We start from the raw sequence: 25,957 nt of genomic DNA on the forward strand, positions 1-25,957 counted from the left end.
CCGTGTTTGCAACGGTGGGCTGGGGGCAGTGTTCACCCTGGAGCTGGGCAGACCAGAACAGTGGTTGCTAAATATCTGAAGAGCTGTCCCATGGAGAAGAGATGTGGACCTGCTCCACATGGCCCCAGGGCTAAAACTGGGGCTGAGAATGGGAGCTGCAGGTTCTGGACTGTAACTCAGCAGGACAATGTTCCTCCATGGTAGGGCGACCCAAGGACTCTGTGGCTGCCTCCGGACATGGTGGATGGAGGTGTTCAGGTGGACACTAGGAAATCATTTGAGAGGGGCTTGTGGAGGAGATTCATCTATACCATGGGGGCTCAGCTGGATGGACACTGATGTTCTCTCCTTTTCTGATGTTCAATGGTTCTCTAACTTGAGAATCATTTTCAAAGATGAGTCTAAAGATCCTTGTCTTATTGGAAATAACGAGCGTGATGGACTTCACATTTGTGTCCCCTCAAAATTCATTTGTTGAAATCTAACAACATATGAATGTTTCTCTGGGAAACAGACCGTGAGACAGAGCAGGGGAGGCCACGTGAAATGGAGGCAGAGACTAGAGTGATGCTCCTACAAGCCAAGGATTGCTGACTGCCACTGGAGGCTAGAGAGGCATGGACAAGCTTCTCCCTCAGAGCATCCGGCAGGAACCAACCCTGCCAACACCTTCGGTCCAGACTTCTGGCCTCAAGAACTGTGAGAGGATAAATGTCTATTGTTTCAAACCAAGTTTGTGGTGATTTGTTACAGCAGTCATAGGAAAGGAATATGAGTGGGTAAGAATGTCAAACAATGACTTACAAAGGAGTGTCGAGAAAGGGGACGGACGTGCAGGCTCGTGTGGGAGTCTGCAGTGCAGAACATGGCATGGGTTGTCCCCACTGTCCAGGGGTCTGATGGCTCTCACAGCCTTGGTCAGCACAAACTGAGAAAATGAAGGAAGCGTTACACAGCAATTGTGGTTTGTATGGTAAAAACACAGTTTCGGGATTAAAGGGGTCCTTGGTAGGGAAGGTGGGAGAGAAAGCCCCCTCCATGGTGAGGCCAGCACAGAAGTGAGGACAGAGGTTTCCCAGGCTGCAGAGGCAGCTAGAAGCGAGGCCCCAGGCATCTTGGCCAACCCCAGGGTTCCATCCTGAGCCTAGCTCTACCTACTGAAGTAAGACAGGGCAAGGCTTGGGGCAGGGCCTCCTGGTTTCACCTGGTCTCTCAGAAGGCCTAGGAAGGCCCCACAGCAGAAGACGGCTGCTCGAGTCATCACTCGGCATCCTTCAGGCCTCCACGCACGACCTGCTGCCCCCAGGCAGGACCCGTTCACCCCAACAGGGAGGGGGTGGGATGGGTTGGGAGGTGGCCCGGCTCAGGGTGTGCTTGGCGTGAGTGTCCGACTCTGTCACTGGGACTCAGCTGCGCTCTGGGGCTGTGGCAGAGGCAAGGACTGGAGTCATGGTCCTTGAGGATAGCGAAGGCAGGACAGGGTGTGCCACCCACGTCAGGAGAGGAAGCCCTGGGAGGACTGTGTGTGGGGCAGGGGAGGGGCAGGACGGGCTGGGAGCACCAAGGCAGAGGCAGACAGGCCTTTAACATGGCCAGGTTCTCCTCCTCCTTCCCACTGCAGGCGCTCAGGCCAACCTTACTAGTGGCCTTAGAGGGCTTATGAGTTCCAGAAGGAATCAGGCAATAAATTCGGTGAGGCCTTATTCATGCCAACTGTGGAGGAGGAGCGGAGTCGGGGGGGGGGGGGGTGGGGGGGGTGGGGAGGGGAGCGAAGTTGACCTTGGTCCTGACCTTGAGTTAGATCTCCGGCAGAGCCTCTTGGCTGTGGTTTTCTCATTTGCCAAACGGAGGGAGCGATACCTGTTCCTCTGCAGACTTCATCAAGTTGATGTAAGAGTCAAAACCACTGTGGACCTGGTAAGCTATGGTGCCGATGCCACGGTAAGAGGCCTGGTGTTCTGTGTGTGTCTCCTCACAGGCTGCAGTGTCCTTGTAAGTGTGGTCAGAGCCCAGGGGCTTCCAGACCCCGGCCTGAGATGATGGACCTTTTTTTACTTCTACAACGCTGGGTGGAGCCTGAACAGTCCATGGGGGCTGCTCTGCTTCCTTGTCTGGGTTTTCCATGAGGCAGAAGGGGATTTCCTGTCAGGAACCACCGAGGTATCTGTCAGGGCCAGTGGGGAGGGACATTGGAAACAGAGCCTGTTATCTCTCCCGAAACAATGCTGGTCCCTTGTTCTGTGGGCTGGTGGGAGCCAAAAAAAAAAAAGTCTTTTTAAGTGCAGAGGATTGTATTTGTGTGTATGTTATGATCATTATAGGGGGTTATAAAAAGCAGCTGGGAAGGAGGGGGGAGAAAGAAACATCAGTAATTGAACTGGATCCCAGAGATCTTGAATCCATGGTTGGACAAAGTTTGGGGTCTGCTCCACCAATGGCACCCGAGGTGATTTTAGGACGTAGACTGGGAACGTGACAGAGGAGAGGACAGACCTCCCTTTCGGAGGCAAAAGTGTCTCAGTGGGACTTAGGAACACTATTTTGTTTTCCGATTGTTCTTGTTTCCTTCTATTTCTAACAAGGGAAGTTGGTTTTCCACTTATAATTGTGACATAAAGTGGTCATTTAAAATACATTTACCAAACACAGAATGCGTAGATTAAAAAATATCAAGTAGAGGACAGTACAAAAAATGCAAAATTGTGATGGGGCTTTCAAGTGACGGGACCTTTGGAAACCCGGATGTAACCCAAACCTGCCATTATACTGAGGAAGGACCGAGGCCACAGAAGGCATGGGCTTGACCAGAGTCTCCAGAGAATAAAAGGGTGTGATGGGCAACGGGGTGTGAGTCGGGGAACGGGAGAGACAGAGAATAGAAATCGTGAGGGACGAAGGGAGACAACTTACCACCAAACTCTCCCAGGGAGAGGCCGAGGCCCCGGGCCAGGAGGTGGAGTGAGAGGGGCCCTCTCTTCCCTACGGTGGCTCTCCAACCTCGAACCTCAGGAAGGGCCCAGCACCAGTTTCCTCTTGTCCCTTTCTCAAGCCCTGGGGGAGCTCAGGACTCAAGCCTGAGGCCAAAATCTGGCAGCAGCCACAGAGGGAACCTTTTAAAGATACAGCTTCCAGATCTTCTGATTCGTTTCACCAAAGGTTTTCAAAAATTCCTGGAGGCCTCGAAACTTCTGTTCTTGCTCATCAAAAAGCACCAGGTGCCCCTTTTTGTCTGGTGACCTGTGAATTTCCATCTAACCCAGAGGGACGCAGAGAAGCAGGGGACTCTGACGAGGATGGGAACTATCTGGCCTGAAGTAGGGAGAGAAGAGAGAGCGCTTATTGTCCTTTGGGACCAGGAAAGTGGAGGAGGAAGGCCCAGTTCGATGACTTCAGGAGGGATTTGGGGCAGACATTCAGGAAGCGTCCTCAGCATGGACAGATGACAGCAGACAGGCCATCTGGTAAACCTGCGGAGGCTGTGAAGCCAGGGGCTCGGGCTAAGTCAGTCCCTTCCGGACGTGTAGTTCACCGCCCAGGCTGGATGCGTAGCTTCCACTGTAGACAGACGTCCAGATGGAAGTCTAGTGTGGAGGCGCGGAGAGAGAGTGCTCCTCCCAAGTTCTCTGCAGGGCAGCCCCTCTGCACCTTGTCAGAGGCTGGCAGACAACACTGGTTCTGAGGAAGCCCTCTTTCTAGAGACCGGAGCAGGAGAAAGGGACATCTCCAAGGACTGGGTGGTGGGAGTCCTGCCCAGGCCTGGGGGTTGGGTGGGAAGGTGCATAGTTGAGTTTAGGGGTCCCGTGCGGACCACCAGGTAAAACCTGGGGAAGATTACAAGGCTGCCCAGGCTGTGAGGCTGGTGTCACCCAGCCTGGACCTTGAGTTGGCTCCTCCATGAAATGCAAGAGCCACCAGAAGGAAGGGAGCTAAGGACAGGCCCTTGGGGGAGTGACAAGGATCCTCTGTCCCCAAGGTGGGGGTCGAAGAGGGTAGGAAGAAGCTGAGGGTGAGGGAGTCAGTCAGCCTGGAAGCCAGTCTGAGGCATCAAGGTAATTAGTGTGCACGAAAGGGAGTCTTGATTAAAATATTTTCAGGCCCACAGCCTATGCGTTCTCACGCTGTTTTAGCTGAGTTGCTGGGGAACTTTCTTTAAATTAAGCTCATGGAAATTCCCTTAGTTTTGGTTGTACAGCTTGCTACTTCAGCCTCCTTCAAACATTTTTCAGTGAAACACTTTAAAAATAAAATCCCGAGTGGATGTCCGCAGAGAGAAGAGGTTCTTAGATCATGGAAATTTACCTCCTCAGTTCAGATTTACAAGATGAGCTGAGGAAGAGCTGGCCGCCCCAGCATTGCCCTGGAGAATCCTTCAACGCAGTTCAGTAAGTCGATCCCACACCCTCTACCCTGCAGAAGCAGGCTGCCTGTGCCACAGGGCTCTGTCACAGACCTGCTCCTGCCACTCTGAGCGGAGCATCCAGGATCATGACTTCCGATCTGAGGCTAATGTTTAGAGGCCCCATTTGTTATCTCTGTCCGTGGCATCTTGACATGCACAGCACATGTGTCCCCTCACAGTCCCTTTGGCAAGGGGCTCAGCTGCTGAGAGTCACTGTCAGTCTCTTTGAGATCTCTACAAATGCCTGCCATGCTCCCTGAAGTTAATTTCAAGAATACTTAGCCTGTGAGTTTAGGGCAGGCCATTTCAACCCCCACCCGAAAAGTCAGTGAAAAGACCTCTCTGGGTGCCTTCTTGTGATTCGGTAACAGACAGAAACTTAATTACATTTATGAGAGTAAAGCACATAAATGGGAGAAATGAGGCATTTGGGGGCATGCACGGGGTTAAAATTGGGAGCAATTCAGGATGACCTCAGGCTCCCACATTCCTGGCTATTCATGAGTCCTCCAGAGCATAGGCCTCGTGAAGCCCCTCCCCTACAGCGGCCTTCTGTGTGTGACCTCGCTCCTGTGTCCCATGACTATGGGAAGAGGAGGATGTCTCGGCAGATGGAGGCCTCCATTAGGGACCCCGTGCAGAATCGAGAGATCCAGTTCCAGTTGGGTGACTCAGTGTCCTTGGTCTTGGTTACTGTGGGTGGTGACTGTCTCTGGGCCTTCCATGCCAAGGCCAGCAGCAAGCAGTACTCAGGACAGCCCAAGGTGACGCCCTTCAATTACTTCCAGGAAGCCCACTTCTAACTTCAGCAAACACAGGTGGAGACAGGTGGTCTGGAGAGGAAGCCAGAGGAAGGACTCAGTGGGAGGCGGCCTTGCTGTCTTCCCAGAGAGCCAGGACGGCTCTCCTTGCACCCTGAGCCACAAGCTACAGGGCACTGGATGGGTAGCAAGGCTGGGTGGGGCGCCAAGCAGGGCACTGTCTGGTCCTTCCTGGGCTTCCCCTGCCCTAGCTCAGCCCTGCCTTGGGACCCTACATCCTGACCCTTGCGGGGACTCTGGCCTTAGGCTTGGTTCAGTGCTCGATGCTCGTTAGTTCTCCACCAGCGGTGCCACCATAGTCACCCGGCTTCTCCTCACCCTCCCACCCCGTGCACTGGCCAGGTCACCACAATACTGCTAGCCTGAGCTCCCAGAAGCTCAGGATGGGGTCTGCGGGCGAGCACCCTGAGGCTTCCTGCGTGATCAGACCGAGTGGTGAGCGAGTCCTGGCTCTGCCACTGGGCAAACTTGAGCAAACCTCCACATTCTATCAGTCATGAGCATTAAATCAATGAGTCATGCTTCAAGGGCCTGGAAAAGCACTGTCCTCAGGCCTGGGAGATCAGGCTGCTGCTCTGGGCTGCTGGCTTCGGGGGCTGCTGGGGCCTCTCCCACCCACTCTATGCCTGAGGCCAGGGGCTGGCCAGGCCAAGGGGGTCATGCCCGCCAGAGCTCCTGTAGCTCACTTCCAGACCACATTCCTGTGGAGAACCCTGGCATTCCTTCCCAAATGGCCCCACACTTGCTTCCAGGGCCCGTGCTTGCTTCTGACTGGGGCCTGGACCCATGCCATTGGCATACCTAGTCCCATAGGCTCAGGGACAGGCTGTTGTGGGGGTGAAGGGATGGGTAGGGTGTGGGGGGGATGTGGACAGAATGCGGACGTGTGGGCTGGGCACATGGAGGCCCCTCCCAGTGTAAGACAGAGTCGCGGTAGGAAGCAAAGGGCACAGACTTTTCTTTTTCGACCTAGAGGCCTCAGTTTATAGTGTTTTTCCAAATAGTCAGGCTGGGCTGTATGTAGATGGTGGGTACCTAATAAATAGCAGTTCTTATTGGTTGTGTTGTACCAGGATGGTCCTGTGTCTGACCAATCTTGCATTGTTGTTATGCATCCAGGATTAAGGTGATCAGGAATATTCTGTGTGGGAGAGAGAGGTGCGGGGAAGGAGGAAAGAAGGTGGGAGGAGAAGAGAGAAGAGGAGGTGGGGAGCAAGAGGGAGAGAGGAGACAGTGAGAGAGAGCCCTGTTCTTTCGTCTGCCTGGGGCAGCGCAGCCAGGGGCAGAGAGCTGGAGCCAGAGGACTGGGCCCAGGTCTCAACTCTATGGCCACACATCAGCTGTACCACCGCCACCAAGGCACTTCCCCGCTGTCAAATCAAGAGGGATTGAGTAAGACTGAGGCATTCAAGGTCAGCTTAGTTGCTTTGTCCACTGGTGCGTAGGATCCCTGGACAAAGGGCAGCAGGCCTCAGACCACAGCCACGCCTGGCCAATGTTTGTGTGACCTACTCTGCTTTGGGCCCTGGGGGATGAGCCTTGGTTTCTCTTCCTGAAATTGACTTTTTATTTGTTCCTGCTGGTTTGGTCCAAATCCCAGATCCCAGGGCACTGATGACCTCCTGCTGGCCAGGCTCTCCCTTGATTCTCCCCACAATAGCTACAACCCAGGCTGAGCTTTTAGGACTTGCATTAGTTATCTATTGCTGCTTAACAAATGGTATAGAAATCTTGTGGCTTAAAACAATGATAAACACACATTAACTCACAGATCCTCTGGAAGCAGCTTAGCTCGTAGTTCTGGTTCAGCATCTTTCTTGAGGCTGCAGTCAAGAAGACAGTGGGTGGGGCTGCCGCACCTGAGGGCTTGACCTAGGCCTGAAGAGTCTGCTCGCCAGGAGGCTCCCTCCCATGGTGGGCAAGCTGATGCTGGCTGTGGGCAGCAAGCCTCAGTTCCTCCTCCCATGGACCTCTCTATAGGCCAGCTTGAGTGTCCTTATAACATGGCGTCTGGCTTCCTTCAGAACGAGTGACTCAAGGCAGAGCAAGGCAGAAGTGGCGTGGAAGTCACACATTGTTACATCCATCTCGTTCTATTGGTTACGCAGACCAACCCTGACACATTGTGGGAAGGGACTGAAGAAGGTATGAATTCCAGGAGGAGGGGATCATTGGAGGTCATCTGGAGGTCTGGCTGCCACAAGCCCCGTGCAGGTCTGAAAGTCTGTGAGTGTTTGATCAGCTAGTTCCCTGTGGCATTGACTCTTGCTAATGCAGAGCTGAAATAATTTAGACTTTCTAGTTCATTCGGCAAACACGTTTGAGCACATTCTCTGTGTCAGGAGAAGTGGTAGGTACTGGGGACACAAAGGCCAATAAACTTCCAGACTAGTAGAGAAGGTGCCACTCAAACTGGAAAGTGTTTAGTGTCACAGAGGCAGCAATAGACATCTGGGCAGGGCAGGTGGGGACCCAGAAGGGGAGGGGTCTCCAGGGAGTCAGAGAAGGCTACCTAGAACAGGTGAGGCCTGGCTGGGTCTTGAAGGTTGAGTAGGAGGTGACCAGGCAAAGGGAGAGGAGAGGAGAGAGGAATAGCATTCCAGGTGGGGAATCGTGAGGGCAAAAATGCAGAGCTGGGTCCAGCGTGGCTCCTCAGGGCAGACTCAAGGCGCTGGGCATTGCCGGGAAAGGATGTCACTTCTCCCCTGTGCTCTGATTTCAGAACCTCCCGGAAGCAATGGAAAGTTTCGCATCCTTTGAACGTGTGCTGTTAAGCAGGCAGATGCCAATGGCTGCTTGTTTATCTGTTACTGTAACAAAGAATCTCATTGGAAAAGTCTCCGGAGCTTTAGCCCTGCAGGTCCCGGCTGTAAGTTAGAACAGTGGAGAATGACAGAAATATTTTCCATTTGTGGAAAAGATGGTTTCATGCTCCTTCCCCATAGGCAAACATAATCTCATGGTTTCAGGGGCCCCTCCCCAGATGCTCTCAGATACGGTGTGCAGGAGTGTGTATTTATACGCCTGTGTTATTTTCCTTTGTTTTGGAAAAGTGTGCTACCCACTGGGATCAGCCCGCACGTGTAGGTCTGAAAGGCCACACGTGACTCACAGGTCTGCCGGTACCTGGAGAGTTTTCAGCCATGTCTGCCACCCCGTAAAAGGCACTATACCTTTGATGCTGTGGAACAGTGAGATGCTGGCTATTTCTATATGTGTAGTTGTGAGGTTTGCCCTGTGGTTGGCTTCACTGCTTCTGTCTTAGATTACATATTCCTTTGGGGCCCTTCCCTCCTGTCTGGGGCATACAGAGGTGCTGCAAATGAGCATTTGAAACGTGATAGAAAACAGGGGGAGAAAGTGGGGGTTACAGTTCCACCCCAAGCCTTGTTTCCCCATATCCACGGAGTCGACCTGGGGTACTTCCTGCCTTTCCCTCCTCTCCCTCTCCACAGCCCTCATGGTGTGTTCCCTCCCTCCCCCCCTCCCCTCCCAACCCCTTCTCCCTTCGCCCTCCCCTCCCCTCCCCTCCTGTCCTCTCCCTACCCCTCCATTCCTCTCCTCTGCCTTCCCCTCCCCTTCCCTTCCCCCAATCATCACAGATTCCGTGTGGTTTCTTGTACAGTTGGGTGGGGAGCTGGGGGCTGAGCTCACACCTGGAAATCACCCAAGATGAAGAGAACCCACACAGGCTGGGTGGGCAGGGTTGTGTTGGGGGCCGGGGAGGAGTCTGCCAGGGAGAAGACAGGCAAGGGCTATGCTTCATGGTTGGCAAAGGTCAGCGATGTCAGATAACAACCTCTTTTCCAGCCCTGGAGCAGTTTCCAGGAATGGAGGGAGGCCTGACGCCAAGCTCTCAAGACATGTTCCACTGACAGCTGTGGTTTGAACTGCAGAGAACTGGGCCTGCAGGGGAGACAGAAGTCATGGAACCTGAGGGGTGCAGCCTGATCCTTCGTGAGCTCAGCACTCAGCCCTGACAGGGAGGTGGGCCTGAGCCGCGGCCCTGCCACCTTCATGCTGGATCGGGGAGAGGGCCCTGCTTCTGACTCCAGGGAGGCGGCCTGCCTCCCTCGCCCACCAGAAGGCAGAGAAGAGAAGTGAGAGCCCCAAAGACAGTGGGGCTCTGCCTCCAGGTTGGTCCACCCCAGGTTAGCTGAAAGCAGAGTCCAGTCTGAGTCCCACACTCAATGGAGGAAGGACGGAAAGAAGTCAGGGGTCCCTCCCACCCAGACTGGGGGTGTTGCTGCCGACACTGTCGCCCTCGTCCCCTGCTTTGTCTCAGCTTGTGAAGGACAGGCCCACAGTCACGTTCACGCCTTAGAGCCTGACCCCTCAGGAGCTGGAGGTGCGGGCTGCTCTGGATGGGGGCCTGGAGTCAGAGCCTGAGATCCCGGCTTCAGGACGAAGCTTCCTTGAGCACCTGTGCTCTGAGAGCAAGGGTTCGTGGCCCACATCCAGACAGACAGGGCTGGGCCACTTTGCTAAGCATTTATGTGCATGCAGCGTTTGTCTGTAGATTATCTACAGAATTATTCCAGTTTGGTATCTATAGATATGACTTAAAGGATGTGTACTCCTAATATCACATTTTTGTCTGGGTCTGAGTAATTTCTTACTTTTTCAAAATAGATTTTATTTTTTTTAGCAGTTTTAGGTTCACAGCTAAATTGGGTAGAAAGTTTAGAGATTTCCCATCCACCTCCTGCCTCCACATACCCACAGCGTCCCTGACAATGAACACCCCCCACCAGATGGTACATTTGTTACAGCTGATGAACCTGCAGTGACACGTCATCATCAACCGGAGTCTGTAGTTGACATCAGGGTTCACTCTTGGTGTTGTACCGTGTATGGGTTTGGACAAGTGTATAATGACATGTTTCCATCATTATAGTGTCATACGTAGTATTTTCAGTGCCCTAAAAATCCTCTGTGCTCTATTCATCCTTCCCTCTTCCCAAACCACTGATCATTTTACTGTCTGCCTTTTCTAAAATGTTATATAGTTGGATTCATACAGTATGTGACCTTTTCAGATTGGCTTCTTTTTCACCTAGTAATATGTATTTAAGTTTCCTCCATGGCTTTTCATGGCTTGATGGCTCATTTCTTTTTAGCACTGAATAAAATTCCGTTGTCTGGATGTAGTACAGTTTATTTATCCATTCGTTTACTAAAGGACATCTTGGTTGCTTCCAAGTTTTGGCAGTTATGAATAAAACTGCTATAAACATTCTGTGCAGGTTTTTGGGTGGACATAAGTTTTGAGCTCCTTTGAGTAAATACCAAGGAGCATGATTACTGGATTGTATGGTAGGTTTTTTAGTTCGTAGTTTGTTAAGAGTCTGCCAAACTGTCTTCCAGAGTGGCTGAACCATTTTGCATTCCCACCAGCAACGAACGAGAGTTCCTCTTGCTCCACATTCTCACAGTAATTAGTGTTGTCAGTTTTCTGGATTTTGACCATTCTAATATGTGTGTAGTGGTATCTCATTCCTGTTTCAATTTATTATTCCCTAATGACATATGACATGGAGTATCTTTCTATATGCTTATTTGCCATCTGTATATCTTCTTTGGTGAGGTGTCTGTTCAGATCTTTTGCCCATTTTTTAACTGGTTTGTTCATTTTCTTATTGTTGAGTTTTAAGAGTTTTTGTATATTTTGAATAATAGTCCTTTATCAGATGTATCTTTTACAAACATTTTCTCTGACTCTGTAGAGTCTGGGTTGAGGGTCTTCCCATTCTCTCAAGTGGATTTCTTTTTTATACTTTCCTGAATTTTCCAAATTTTCCATGATTTATTTTTCTTTTTTTTTGCAGGGAAAGATTCACCCTGAGCTAACATTTGTTACCAATCTTCCACTTTTTTTTTTCTCCCCAAAACCCCAGTGCATGGTTGTATGTGCTAGTTGTAAGTCCTTCTAGTTCTTCTATATGCGCCATGGCCACAGCATGGCAACTGACAGACAGGTGGTGTGGTTCCACGACCGGGAAGCAAACCCGGGCCACGGAAGTGGTGAGAGCACCAAATGTTAACGAGTAGACCATCAGGGCTGGCTCCAGCATTTTCCAAGATTTTTAGCATCAGAAAAAAATTATTTTTAAAGCTCTAATGTTTCACTTCGACATTTTATCATGGTCTAATTTTTGCTTTGGAAAGATCATCTGGATGCCATATGGAGGGCGGAGTGGTAAGAGGGGACGCTTTTGCTGTTCTTCAGACCAGAGGTTACTGCAGCTAATACTATGATGGAACAATGAAGGTGGTGGGCAGTGGTAGGCTCTGAATATATTGTGGAAGTGACATGGCTTATAGACGAAGTGGTCATGGAGTTTGAGTGAATTAGAGGTATCAAGGATGGACAGATGGTGGTGTCATTTACTGAGATGGGGGAAAGTTAGGGGTGGACAGGATTAGGGATGGACAAGCAGGAGTTCTCTTGGGTCAGGTCAAGTGTGAGATATATCAGGCATCCAAATGGGCATGTCAGATAGGCTGCTGGGTAGTGAGTCTACAGCTCAGGGAAGGGGTGAAAACTGGAGATGTAAATTTGGGATTTGTTGGGCATTGGTGATATTAAGGTCATGAGAATGGATCAGATTTCCCAGGAGCATAAAAGAAGTCTGGGGACTGAGCCCTGTGACTTTCCAACATTTAGAGGTCTGGAAGAGGAGAAGGGGCCAAAAGAGGGAAGATGCTGAGGAGGTAGGAAGAGGACAAGGAGAATAGGCTGGACAGGAGCTGGAGCAGAAGGTGTGTCAAGAAGGAAGGAGGCATATGCTGCTGGGAGATTGAATCTGGTGAATTAACCTCGGCAGGCATAGGCCACTGGAGATGGGAGGCATGGTGGGTTTGGTTAAATTTTCTTAGAGGGAGCTGATGAGTTATGATGCAGAATGAGCTGGGACAACTGGGCAATAGTGCGGTAGTAGTGCAGTAGTGTAAGCTCAAGACGCTCGCGGCCAGGGAGACAGACAGTCTTTTCCACCAGAGGAGCATCCCTGAATGGTGGCAGCTTGCAGGGGGTATGCTAGGGTGACAAGCAAGCTTGGTCAAAGGGCTGGGGCCAGCTGGCCTGCCCCTGGGTGTGGGGCTGATTTTTCAGAGCATTTGGAGCACAGCAAGAATGAAGAGAGTCTTGAGTCTCCTATTTGGGATAAGTCAGGGTGGGGTGGGAGAGGCAAGGAAGTCGCCCCTCCAACAGGAGCAGCTGGTGTCCCGGAGGGAAACCTGGAGGAGGCTCCATACACTAGGGTTGAGGGAGGGCAGGTTGGTTGGGAGTGTAGAGGCTTGTCCGAGCAGGGAGGGGTTGGCGTGGAGACCAGGCAGCAGAATCATTTGGCCAGAATCTCGAGAGACGAAGTTGGGCCTCAGTGTTCAGTGGCTGGTTGTGTCATGGAATTAGGGAGCCACCTCATCACACAGGCTGAGTGTCACTGAGAGTGAATGACACTAGGCAGTAGCCAAATCTGAGGGTCCCCCTGAAAGTCCCAGAGAAGCCAGGAGTTTGAGGAGAAAGAAAGGGCAAGCAACAGGATGTCCAGGTAAGCCTTTGCTTTCTAGTTTAGGAGGGCTAGTGCCCTGGTTTGAGGGCCGGGACCTGCTGGTCATTAACGTCAGTGCAAGCTGGAGAGCTCCTTTCAGCAGTAGATTGCAGAGCCCAGGTCAAATCTCCTCTTATCTAAACCAGGGGAAATGGGGGTCCAAATATTTTCCCGTTCACTCCTGCTGCTTCTGCCAACCCTGTGCCCCTCTCCTCCACTTCACATTGAAAGAGCACCTACCTCCAGCCACTCTGGGAGGGGCAGTGCCAGTCAGCAACACTGCAGGGTACACTGAGGCTGCCTTCTGCCCACTCCCCCAATCAGGGCAGCAGAGATCCAGCTTTAAAACATTCCCCTTCCCCACTTAGACCTCCTGGGACTGGAACTTGTGAATACCCTGAGTGGAGAAATAGGACCAGGAGTCTGACCTGGTTTCTAGTTCCATCTCTGTCACTTGTTAGCTATGTGGCCTTGGGTGAGGGCTTAAACTCTGAGCCTGCATTTGTGTAACAGGGAAGATGGCACCCGTTCTGCCCTTCTCAGAGTCCTTGTAAATGAGATACTTGCTTTGGGAAACATAAGGCATCAGGAGGATGGAAAGGGCTCTGAGTTTTGGTTTCCAATTTGAGAATAGTGTTTAGCTCCTGGAAACAGAATGAAATCATTTCCTGTAGAGCTGTCGAAAGAAGTAAATTGATCAGGGTAGTACGGGCTGCCTATTCAATGGAAACCAGACATGAACTTCCCCATATTCTCCATTCATCATATACTCATTTCCAAGTCTGTCTGCAGAAGTCCAATAACAGGCGGGTGAACTAAGCCCAGCTTTACGGTGGGCTGGTAGCAGAGGGAGTGTCTTCAGTGGAACGAACACAAGCCTGGCATGTAGCTGCCTTTAATCTCAGCTTTGTCACCCACCGGCTGTGTGATCCTGGGGAAGTCACCTGATGCTTTTAGATTTCAGACACCTCAGCTGGTAAAGAGGGGATCAGACTAAAAACTCTGCATGGGTTTCCAGGCCTAACGTGATCAATCTGTCCGTGATTGCCCTGCCCACTAAGGGAGGGAAACAAAAACTCTTCTCCCTGCCCCCAGCAGCCGCTCTGGAGAAATCTGAATTCTACTGGAGATTATCTGAATTCTTGGAATGTGGCTAATTTTGTTTTACTTCCTGGTGTACTCAACAGGACAAACATTACCAGAAATTATAATGCTCTCTCCTTTCTAAAAAGGCAGGACCGTGGTTAACAAAGTGGCCCTTGCTGGAAATTCTCAGGGTCGAGCTGCATAGAGTTGCTTCACTGGGGGAGCTGGAAACACGTTTTTCATCACCTCAGCTCACAGAGCCTCGTATACATGTTTCCCTGTCAGAGAAAAAGGGTGGGTGAAGGAAGCAGACAATGGTAGAGGGAGAGAGAGATAGGGACAAGGAGAGTAGAGGGGGAAAAGGGCTGTATGAACTAAGCCAGAATCCAGATTAGCCTGACACTACTGCTGAGCTGTCATGGAGAGCGCACGGGTGTCGAATGGCAAGAGGTTTGAGTTTCTGTGAGGGCAGACAGCAAAGGCAGCTGTATTTGATGAACATCGGCCTTTATTTTGAAAAGTGAAGGCGGAGGGTTCAGAGGGGGTTAAGAGGTTGAGAAGTTGGAAACTTACCAGATACCTGGAATTCCCTAAGTTCTTTTTCTTTTTAACTTTTGCTCTTTTCAGTGGAAAATTTCAAACATATAAAAAAAGACATGCAAGGAGTATAATGAATTCTATCATTCATCCTCAGCAATTCTCAGTTTAGGACTCGTTTCATTTTTATTCCCAACCATGCTCCTGCCCATAATTTTGAAGGAAATCCCAGACATCATACATTTTTATCCATAAATATTTCAGTATGTGTCTCTAAAGGGACTGTAATCATAGTACCACCGTCAAACATGAAAACATAATAACTACTGGACTTCAAATATTCAGTCAATACTGGATAGTTTGGATTGTCTTATTTAAAAAGTTTCTTTGATTTAGGATCCAAATAAGTCCATATATTGTGGTTGTTTGATATGTCTCATAGATTCCTCCATCTTTCTCTTTTTCTCAATTTTATTTTGTTGAAGAAACTATGCCATTTGTCTTATGGTTTCCTGCAGATCCAATTCAGGCTGATTTTCTTGGTGAGACACCTTAGGTTGTGGGATGCACTTCCATCACGAGGCACGCTGTGTCGGAGGTCTTTATTAACGATTGACATCTAGATGCATCAATTCATGAGGGCCTACAAAATGGTGATACTCTATCGTTCCTTCTTCATTGATTAGCTGGGCTACTGCTATAAAGAAAATCTTCCCTTCTTCAGCTATTTGGTTACCCTGAGGTATAGTTTGTAAAGGAAAGGGTGGAATAAATGCTTGATTCTTTTCCTTTATTTATCAGTTTTCAAAGTAGTAAGTTGGTTTCCTGAGATACTCCAAAGGGGATTAAAAGCTTTTTTTTTTTTTTTTTTTTTTTTTTTTTTTACAGAATCATTACGAAGCTATGGATTTAAATACATTTGTTCATTATCCTAACTGATGCTCCCACTGTCTCAGGCACTTCTAGGTCAACGCTCCACTATGAGACACCTGCGGATCTGCAGTTACTTGACAGTGTCCCTTCACGCTGGGAAAGAACTGGTTTTATCCAAGTCCATATTCCTACATCTCACGGGTAACCCATCTTCTGGGAAAGCAGAGCAGAATATTTCTGGAGAGAAAAGGGCTGAGAACAGGGAAGCAATTTATAGTACTAAGTGACACCAAATTGAAAGTACTTACAAAAAGCATACTCAACATTTATATATTATCTCAAAGAAAATTATACTCAGATCAGTCAAATGTGTCACAAGTGTGAGAATAGTGGTTAAAAGTGTGGAATATGATAGTTTTCAACTATTATTTATAAAAGTCTTTGAGAATCCATAGAAAAAAGTGAATCCTTGCTTTCCAGCATGTTTCCCTAAAAAAATCCTAGTCAGGACAGACTTGAGTGAATATTGATGTGGAGTCCACAGACAGGCTTGGGGAACATCCCTGAACCCCCTAATTTGTGTGGATGTGTATATATGCATACACATTTTTCTGGGGAGCAGGTCCATAGTTTTTACTGGAGTCTCAAAGTACCCATGCTGTAAATAAGATCACATACAACCAGACCTGAGGAACTACCCACATCTGAGACATCTCAGACTTGTGGTTTGTTCTGGAGTTGCTCAAATGTGCAGGCAAAACCCCAAACTCCCCTGGATCTAGGAAGTCCCAGACTCCTGTGGACTGAGGGAGATTTTCTTGGTTATGACATTCCTCTCATGAGATTTAGGTTCAATGGACAAAGGGATAGTATTCTTTCAGAGGTGTTCTCTAACATCAATTAAGAAAAGCCCAAGTTTGCAGTTGAGATATTATCTACTTCGAATCTCTACAACTTCTAAACATAATGAAGACAACAGTACTAGCCAGTTTCAACCCTAGGGACAGGCAGGTTGAATTGAGAAGTATGATGAAGACAAACTGTAAGATATCTACTTTATGTCTTTCTGCATTTCAGTCATCAAGATTGACAGACAGAAGCCTTCACTAGGCATTTGCTGATATTTGTAAAATTAACTTAGTAACATTATAGTTAGCCATATATATTTAAAAATATATATAGACACACATATATAAAAAGTAGTATGCTACATCTGCATATTCAGAAAGCATTAAACATACAGTAGACCTAGCTGGCACAAGAGTAGCTAGGCACCTCCTGGGTCAGTCGAGGAAACGTCAGTCTTACTAGATTCAAGGGTGACTTAGTGACACTGGCATCCCCCTGACGTTGCACTGACTGCTTGAGTTAATTCTGCCTTAGCTTCCCTTACCACTTGTGTGCACACACCCTGAGACTAAGCACTCAGTTTGAAAAGACTTCCTAGGTAGAGGCTATCCCATGCTCAAAATATACAAGCACACTCACTGAAAGAAGTTGAAAAAGAGAAGAAGAGCCAGCCCCTATGGCCTAGTGGTTAAGTTTGGTGCGCTCTGCTTCGGTGGCCGGGGTTTGGTTCCTGGGTGTGGGCTTACACCACTCATCAGGCCATGCTGTGGCGATGGCCCACATACAAATTACAGAAAGACTGGCAACAGACGTTAGCTCAGGGTGAATCCTTCTCAGCAAAAACAAAGGAAAAGAAAGAAAAATCAGACTAACTTCAACTCAGACTGCCTAGTTTAAGGCAAACTGAGAAGATAGTAGATATGTGTCAATACTTACTATATGTCATTTACATAATGGCTATTGGCTAGATCAATGATTACTAAGTGCTGTGTCATAATTACTAGGAGGGAGTGTCTACAAATCTAAATTATCAGCCCTCTACTCCCACCCCCTACTCCCCCCATATTGATTCAGTGACATGGGTGTGTGTGTGGGGGGGAAGAGAGGGGGTGAGGCCCAGTTACCCTTATTTTTTTAAAGCACCTCTGGTGATTCTGATGCCCAAATGGGTTTGAGAACTACTGGGCTAGATCATCAAATTCTCTCAAATACGGACGGTATTTCTGAAGAGTGTTCATTCTATATAATTACTCAGTTTCTGGGTCTTATTTTCTCCCTTGAAGGAACCAAAGGAAGATACAGTTTTTGATAAAAGATCATTCCATTAACAACATTTGAACTACCACTGGTTTCTATAACTTCAGAAGCTGATTAAGGTAACTCTGGAAGGAAGGATATTCTACATAACATCTTCAGAAATGATTAGAAATCTTGTTTTCTGATTTTTCAGACCACAACCATCAGTGTTATCTATACTTTCGACTTTAAATTTCCTAAGTTAGAAAACTGAGATACCTAAATGAAAATCTGAAGTTAATCAGGATGCTTTGCTATTACCTTTACTATCATAACCAGAAAGTGGCCAGATGTTTAGCTGTCTTCAATCCAATTGCTATTTCTGATTATACTGCATTCTAAATGGTTTTAACAAGATTCATAAAACTTGACGTAACTGATTCTTTCTCTTACTCATCAATGAATTTCAAAGGTTTAAGTATTTATGATTTTCTAAAACTTTTGTGAGGCTTGCTGTTACCTCCTTTGCCATACCAACATATTCTGGCAAATGTCCCCAAATATCCACAGGCAAGAAACCTTTAAGGGTGATTATGTGTGTGCTTGTTTTAATTGTATAATTCATTTATACAGAGAAATCACTTGGATTGATCTATTTACAGTCTTTTCCAATTTTCATTTCCACTGGCCAAATATGGTTCACAGAAGAGTCAATGTTTACGGAACTGATCACCACTATAAATCTGCCACGACACAGGGCTTGTTGTCCTCCCTTAGAGACATGATCTCATTCGGACAGGAACATTTTACAGGAAAAGATTCATCAGTCTTTTTCTCTCTTAAGAATAAATCCACCACAATTGATCTAATATGGTCAAATTTTCAATACATTTCATTGTTTCTTTTCAAACCCATTATTCGCAGGTTATTATAAACCAAGGCAAATAAAGCTCACATCCCCCAACCTTCTACAACTTACTACACGCCCTCAGGTTTAGCTCTTGCTATCTCTTTCACGTTCTGGCACAGCCAGACATTTTTACTTTAAGACAAACCTACTTTCTTGTTCCCTCTTTTTTTCTTTTACTTATTACCAGTCAATTGCCTTCCCTTTTGCTTTTCAGACAACACTAAAACTGTCAACAAAATCCTTAAGGTGGTTTTCTTGCAGTAGTCCAGAACATACTGAGTCATTTCATGTGTGTTCACCACCCTGAAATGCTACACGTTAAAAATTGTAATTTTCTTAATTGGCTCAAAAACAGTATGGCTTGGTTTCACTTGGTAAAGTTAATATGATCAAAAAAATTTTATATATATACACACACACACACACACATACACACACATTTTTAATCAAGAAAGAAAAATACTTTAAAGACATGCCAATTTGAAAAGGCATCAAAGTAAAAAAATAAAAGCAAATACTAAAAACTACTTTACAATAAAAAAATTAAATATTGGCCGGTTAAATGAATGAAAAAATGAGGAATGTGCAGTGAAAAAAAAACTAATATAAAGCATTCCAGTTGATAAAATGGAAAACCTATTAAGTTTTATGGTTCGTTTTCCAAGGAAGGTCTGTTTCAATGTAAATTCCGAAATATTACAAACACATATTCCATGTAGATTTTAGGTGCCAATGTTAAAATTTCAAATTCTGCATGCAAAGTTTATCAAATAAAGACTGGTAAAATCCCAGTATCTGCAAAATTTTAAGTTTTGGCAAAAACTGTATCACTACTGGTTGATACTGGAAAGTCATGATGAATTTGAATGAGGAGAAATTTCATAAATATTTCATTTGATTAAAAATACCAGGTTTGCATGTTCTAAATAATCTGAGGAAATACCTAAAAAAAAAGGATTTTAACAATAATCTGTATATATATCTTTAGCTGCCATTAAAAAAAAAATGGAACAACCCAAACCAACTAAAAACATAGCAAATGTTAAGACTACTATTAAGTAACCCTGCAATGCTCCCATGCTCACATAACAAGAAACAACAAACTGTACACATTTATAAATAAACAGTCTCTCCACCAGTTAACACACAGAGCTTCCTTTACACCAGAGTCTCTTTCCGTTTGCCACTCAGCTGGGCTTTGTCCCTTGCTTTACGGAAGCTGGACTGTGTTCGGGGTGCTTTTACACTCTTAATGTCATCTGCTGTGTGTACTGGGGAGCCACATTCTGAAGCATCTCCATCAACTTCGACCTGAGTCACACTAGATGCTGTGGACACCCTTCTCTGGGCTCTGACGTTCCCGGCTGAGGGGTTGTTCTCTGTGTACTCCTCGTGGAGCTCTGGCAGACCCTGAAGCTCGGAGGGACTGGCGGCCTGCTGGAAAGGGGCAATGGCGGTTCGAATACAATTGAACCACTGCTGCTTGTGGAACACATCATTGGCTTGCAGAGTGTGAGACTGGCCTGGAGAGGGGTCTTGGAAGCGAACTCTAAAGATATTTTTAGCTAGAAAAATAAAAATGGAAAAGAAGGAAATCAGACGTAAGAAAAAAGTTTATTCTAGATAAAGTGGTCATAGAATCTTAGGACGGGGGCTGGTATTTACGCAATGTGCATTCTGTTAGGTCGATACATTAAATAAAGGCTACACGTTACTTATTAGACACACCTGCTGGTGTTACAGCAGTGAACCACCTGACAACTTAATGGGCATAACAGGTAGAGGACAACGGAACCCATTTCATTCATCTTTTATGTAGGGACAGAATTCTTAAAGATCAAAACAAAACTCATTTAGGTTCTGAGTTCATGTTTACTTAAACTATTTTAAAGCTCGTAGTTTTACCTTTATCTGAGTTGCTGAAAGCCCCTCGAAAGGACCCTCCCATTCTCACATCTCCATCCTGCAGGTCTTCTAAGACCAGCTCTTGGACTGGGATTGGTTGGCGGTAAACTTGGTAAGAGTGACGCTCATTTCGTGTAACAGGCCGAGTCAAAACCAAGATGTCTTGAAACAGGAAAATGTAAAGTTTCTGGAGAAACAGGAAACAAATCCTTCCTAAATATGAAACTTTGTAATTTTAAGTGATTGAAATCCATTGTTTAAATAGCTTGATTTGACATTAATTTCATCAAATTTATTTACTAAGGTCCCCCTTACAAATGATCCCATAAAGATGTGATTTCAAGGCTGTGCGTGCTATACTTGGAGAGCTTTTCTAATTTCAGACCATATAACACTTTTTTATGGGTGTGTAACATTAGATTAAGCAGTAGCTGAGTAAACGCTAAGCACCACAAAGACCTGACTATCAGTAGTAACATGAACGGAAACACCCGTATTGTATACCACAGTTTCCTAACAAAGCAAGGATTAAAAAATGCAAGCTGGTAAAAATGTTAATGATGCTATTTTGTCCCACACAAATTTAAGCTTTTAAAGAATAATTAGGCCTCATGATAGAAATCAGATTTCAGCTTTTTCCAAAAAAACCCTCAACTTATAAATTGGGCTTCTGAAAAGCACATAATGAAACAAAAACACCATTCCATGATTATACTTAGTTCTAGCCAGTACTTTTGTGATTAAGATTTTAAACATAGGTTTGCTTTCATTCAGTCCGCTGCAGAAATTTGTTCAGTAGTGCTAAAAACTACTTCCATCACTATAAAGTTAACTCTTCAAACTTTCTAAAGGATATGCTGTTTTATTAAACATTATGGAACTAACAATTTATTTAGAAAGGAATCTCTAGCTAAATAAGTTGATTTATGCTTCAAAACTAAGAAAGAAAGTATTACTGATTCTCCACTGAGACATTTAAGTCCTTCTGTAACAACAGCAACCAAATGTTTGCTTTATCAAAGCTGCTAACATAAAAAGAAAACCAGTAACCTTCCTTCATCATGTGATGAATTTATTTTACAAACCTGCTTCATAATTTATGTGGAAAAATTTAAACAGGATGGGAAGGGGAAAGTAAAAGCTCACTTCACATCAGTATCCAAATAAACAAACTTACATGTCCATTTTTATTCTTCAGTTCCCCGTGGCAAAGCAGCACCTTGCTCGCTTCAATTCTAGGATCCTTCTGCTTTTCATCCAGATACTCCAGTTTGTCAATGTAATACTGGCATTCTGATTCGCCTTTCTTCAAGTTGATATCAGAGAGAACTCCTTGTATTATCAGTATCTAAAAATTATCAAAAAATTGATAGAGCATTTTCAGCAGATTAACTTATCCTGTTTCGTACAGGGCTAAAACTTCACATTAAAATGATAGAATTTTAAAGCTTGAAGGGACTCTAGAATCAGTTAATTCAGTTAGTCCCTTCGTTTCACAGAAGAAGAAACAGCCTCAGCCAAATTGAGAGACTTTCCCAAAGTCACACTTCTAGCTAGCGGAAGTGATCAGATTAGAATCGAGCCTTTTGATTAAGATATAAATATAAAATGCGTTACATCTCTGTATTGCTTAGTGCACAGTGCACTAACGTATGGGGAACTTAAAATGACAACAGAACACTTCACTATGCAGATTCAATAGGCATAAGATTTGAGAGTATGACTGTATACCTTCCACGGCAAGCTAATAGATAAACTTGAAAAACGTAAGAATCATTTATTGGACTACTTACAGCTTCCTCCAGAAGCTGAACATCAGGGTGGTCTTTTGGAGTATGTCTAAGAATTTCTTTCAACAGTAAAGGGTATTTGACTAGGCGACTTCGAGGAATATCCAGGAAGCTCCAAAGATCTAGTTTCCGACTGAAGGGAGACTCCAGACACCGCTGGAGGAAGTCTTGGACTCTTGGATCCTGTTTCTTTTGATCGAGAAGAGCTTTGGCTGCCAGCTGGTTACTACAGTAGCCTTTGTAGGCATTCAAGCCTGGCAACTGGAGAGTCATAAGAGAAAACAAAGTACAATAAGGTCCTCTTACAATTGAGTCCATTAGTAAGCCCATGATCTCAAAAATAAAACGTACAGCTATTCTTGAACATTTTAACAAGGTGTGGAAATTTTCCTGCAGGTGATAATGGGAGTAGGAGAGTATTCTGGGCCAACATCAGGATGCCCTTTTCCAATTTCCCCAATTCAGCCAAAGATTCATAACTTCCACTTCCCCCAAGCTCAGTCAGATGCTAGTCTTCTGTATTGCCAGGACCCCCGAGCATTTCTCTATCATGGTCACCACCGACCTTGAGACTGTTTATTTACTAGACTATTCTCTCACTAGATTATAAATGTAGAGACTGTCTTTCATCAGTGAATCCCTGAGTGATCCCTCCTAGAACAGTGCCTCGCATCTGGCAGGCACTCAAATGTTAACTGAAAGAGTGAAACAGACAATTAATGGAATATAATATGAGAAGGCTGTCTAGGGAGGAACATATTTTTATAACAAATAAAACTGTATCATTCATGAAGTATTTTTTAAAACAGCCTGTAACTTCTTATAGCTATGTAAATTTAATGCCCTGGTTATTTGTTTTTAGAATCCAGTTACTGGATCAAATGGATATGATATTCATCACAAATGACAAGTGTGGCATATCTGTAAGAAAGTGTCTGGAGTAAACAACCCGCTACATACCCAGCTCACAAGGATGTGACCAATATGCTCCACTGTTCCACCAGGCTTAGTTGCTTCTCCTATTCTTGCCAACAAATCTGAAGTGTGAAAAAGCAGAAATACTAATAATAGGTTTACTTAAAAAATAATTCAGCACTAAATTAGAAGTTTAGATTTAAAATTACTTGTGTTACTGCTGTTCAGATACTAATGAAAATTATGTAGCATATCTTACCTTCATGCAGAGGTATGTAAGCATCCAAATCACCAAATATATGTGTGAGTTCCTCCTCTGACATAATAGACAACTTTAACATGGGGTCATGGTAGGCCTGTCAGAGAGGGAGAAATGTGTCACACAAAGAGATCAAGCAAATAAAACATGATGACGGATCTTTGAATGCAAGCATGACTAACTACATAAAAGCTATAGTGGGTTCTATTTGTGACACATAAAGGAAATTAAAGCAATGTTAATCCCCAAATAGACTCTCTTACTGATATTCATATTTGAAGAGATGTCTCTAATAAACCTAATCTAAAAAAAGGATTCGCCAATAGATATCTTCTACTTTTCTACTTCTAAAGGTAAGAAAACTATCCTTTAGGATTTGTAAAATATAATTTTTAAAAACTAGAATATATGATAAAAAGTTATTTACTGACCTTTCTTGCAAGCTTGAGATCCTCGATTAAATCCTGTTCACCTCGGGACATTTCATATATTGCCTAAAAGAAATTCAGCAAACATCATTGGCCATTTCTTCCTTTGAGAAAAGAAAATTATATACAACAGATATTTACCATCACTTATGTTCTAAATGGCACTTTTTTAAAGTGACTGAGTCTGTAAATTATAATTCAGAATGGAATCTCAAATAAAAGGTTGCCGTATGTTTTATAATTTTACCCCATTTGAGTTGTTAAATTTGATGATTACCACCTATCACAAAGTGTTGCTCAGCATGCGTTATGAATTAATGCTCAAATACAAAAACGCAAGTTGATTTTGACATAGCCATTAGTTTGCTATTCTTCTGGTAAAACATATGTTTAAAAAAGGGGACTACTTTTTTTTTAATATAAGCTAATAAATACGGTCTTGCTATTGAATGCCAGCATACCTCCTGACGTTTGATTTCTTTGGTAGTTAAAGACTCCTTCATACTGACGTCTAACATCTCTGACCACAGTACACTACTTCTCCTTTTGGCAGGCGTTGGGATTGTTGATCTGCTCGATGACTTCTGGGCAGAAGCTGGGGATCTGTTGTCACCACGAAGGGTAAATGACTTAAAAGAAAAAGCAAAGAGGTGAATAAAAGAGAAAAGATTTGGAGGCTACAGTAATTATTCTCTTTTTTTCCTTAAAAATATTAGAAAGACAAATTAAGAACAAAGTTCTGAGGATTTCTCAATGCATTAAACAATCATTTATCCAAGCTTCAATCTATCATTCTAAAATATTTATTAGGGTTGGCCCAGTGGCATAGTGGTTAAGTTCATGTGCTCTGCTTCAGCGGCCCAGGGTTTGTGGGTTTGGATCCTGGGCACGGCCCTACACACTGCTCATCAAGCCATGCTGTGGCAGTGTCCCACATACAAAATAGAGGAAGACTGGCACAGATGTTAGCTCAGCAACAATCTTCCTCAAGCAAAAAGAGGAAGATTGGCAACAGGATGTTAGCTCAGGGCCAATTTTTCTCACACACACAGAGTATATACATATTTATCAGCCAAAATTACTTTTTGGGAATAAAAACTATCCAAGACCATGCTTTGATATAAGATGGAAACTAACATAATGAGGCTATATAAATATTATTCTGGTAACAGTATTTCTTACCAGCATATTCCAAAAGGGAAAGTTATGTTTAAGTATAATAGCACAAACCTGTTTGTACAACTCAAAGAAAAATACAAATTTTAGGTTTCTATAAAAAACCCCCTGGGGCTGGCCCTGTGGCCGAGTGGTTAAGTTTGCGTGCTCCGCTTTGGTGTCCCAGGGTTTTGCTGGTTTGGTCCTGGGGGCGGACATGGCACTGCTCGTCAGGCCATGCTGAGGCGGCGTCCCACATGCCACATCTAGAAGGACCCACAACTAAAAAAAATATACAACTGTGTACTGGGGTGCTTTGGGGAGAAAAGGGAAAAATAAAATCTTTAGGGGAAAAAAAAACCCCTCACTACATTCCCTCCGACCCCCCTTACCTGTATTGTTTGACCAAAGCGTCTGACTGCTCCATTTCTTACAGGAGAGATTAAATTTGCTAAGGATGTGACCCGAGCTAGAGGTCGAACTCTTTTATTGCTTGGCTCCTATAAAAACAAAAACAGGTTATACTAAATGTGTGTTTAGGTGTAATAATTTCAAACAAGTTTGGACAAAGTTGAGCCCTCTCAAAAACCAATATTTGTACATTATGAAATACAGAAACATGGAACTCTGAAAATGAATGTTGTTCTTCATTGTTAAAACACTAAGAACACTGCTGAGTTGCAGTAATTTATTAAAAAATAAATGGTATAGAAAAGACCAGTTGAATAGCTGAATAGCACTCTGAGAATATAACAAATATTATCATTAAACAGAAGAAAAACTAAAATTAAAACAAAGAAATTAGATTCTAAAATCCTATAGAACTTTTAAGTTTAATATAGAGAGTAACTTTAAAAAAATTATTATTATGAAAAATTTCAAACATACACAAAAGTGGAGAATAGCATAATGGATTCTATGTCCTTATGTCACTCAGCTTCAATAGGTTTTGGTGTAACAATCTGTTTCATCTCTGCCCCAACTGGAATATTTTAAAGCAAATCCCAGACATTATATCATTTCATTCTTAAATACTTTAGTTAGAGAAGTGCTTTTAAAGAACATGTTTGACACTGGAATGGATTAACTTTTAAGGCAGTGAGGTCCCTGTCAGGTGAGGTGTTCAAGCAGAGGCAAGACAATGGTTAAAAGAGCACTCAGGCTCTGGAATCAGACTGACTGGGCCCAAATCCTGGTTCTAGCACTTGCTAGGGAACACCTGGGGTCTCAGTTTCCTCATC

General features: G+C 45.0%; 1 protein-coding gene and 1 long non-coding RNA gene across 3 annotated transcripts in view; one reads left to right on the forward strand and one right to left on the reverse strand.

Moving 5' to 3' along the window:
* Positions 1-1,497: 1,497 nt before the first annotated feature.
* LOC139042487 (uncharacterized) lies at positions 1,498-10,369 on the forward strand. The gene is made up of 4 exons (XR_011499234.1): positions 1,498-1,692; positions 1,813-1,941; positions 7,943-8,089; positions 9,031-10,369. It is a non-coding gene; the product is annotated as an uncharacterized lncRNA (long non-coding RNA).
* A 7,565-nt stretch (positions 10,370-17,934) lies between these two features.
* The window catches only part of NET1 (neuroepithelial cell transforming 1), a 61,832-nt gene continuing 53,809 nt past the window's right edge, over positions 17,935-25,957 (reverse strand). For both annotated transcript variants that reach the window (XM_014845117.3, XM_014845118.2), the window contains 9 exons: positions 25,109-25,216; positions 24,023-24,190; positions 23,565-23,627; positions 23,134-23,230; positions 22,920-22,996; positions 21,963-22,220; positions 21,347-21,517; positions 20,170-20,356; positions 17,935-19,829 (listed from right to left, as the gene is read on the reverse strand). In XM_014845117.3, coding sequence (XP_014700603.1) covers positions 19,423-19,829; positions 20,170-20,356; positions 21,347-21,517; positions 21,963-22,220; positions 22,920-22,996; positions 23,134-23,230; positions 23,565-23,627; positions 24,023-24,190; positions 25,109-25,216 — 1,536 coding nt within the window. In that variant the 3' untranslated portion in view covers positions 17,935-19,422. The remainder of the gene's footprint in view (positions 19,830-20,169; positions 20,357-21,346; positions 21,518-21,962; positions 22,221-22,919; positions 22,997-23,133; positions 23,231-23,564; positions 23,628-24,022; positions 24,191-25,108; positions 25,217-25,957) is intronic.

Source organism: Equus asinus, chromosome 29, assembly GCF_041296235.1.
Source record: "Equus asinus isolate D_3611 breed Donkey chromosome 29, EquAss-T2T_v2, whole genome shotgun sequence".
In the NCBI taxonomy this organism is placed as follows: domain Eukaryota; kingdom Metazoa; phylum Chordata; class Mammalia; order Perissodactyla; family Equidae; genus Equus; species Equus asinus.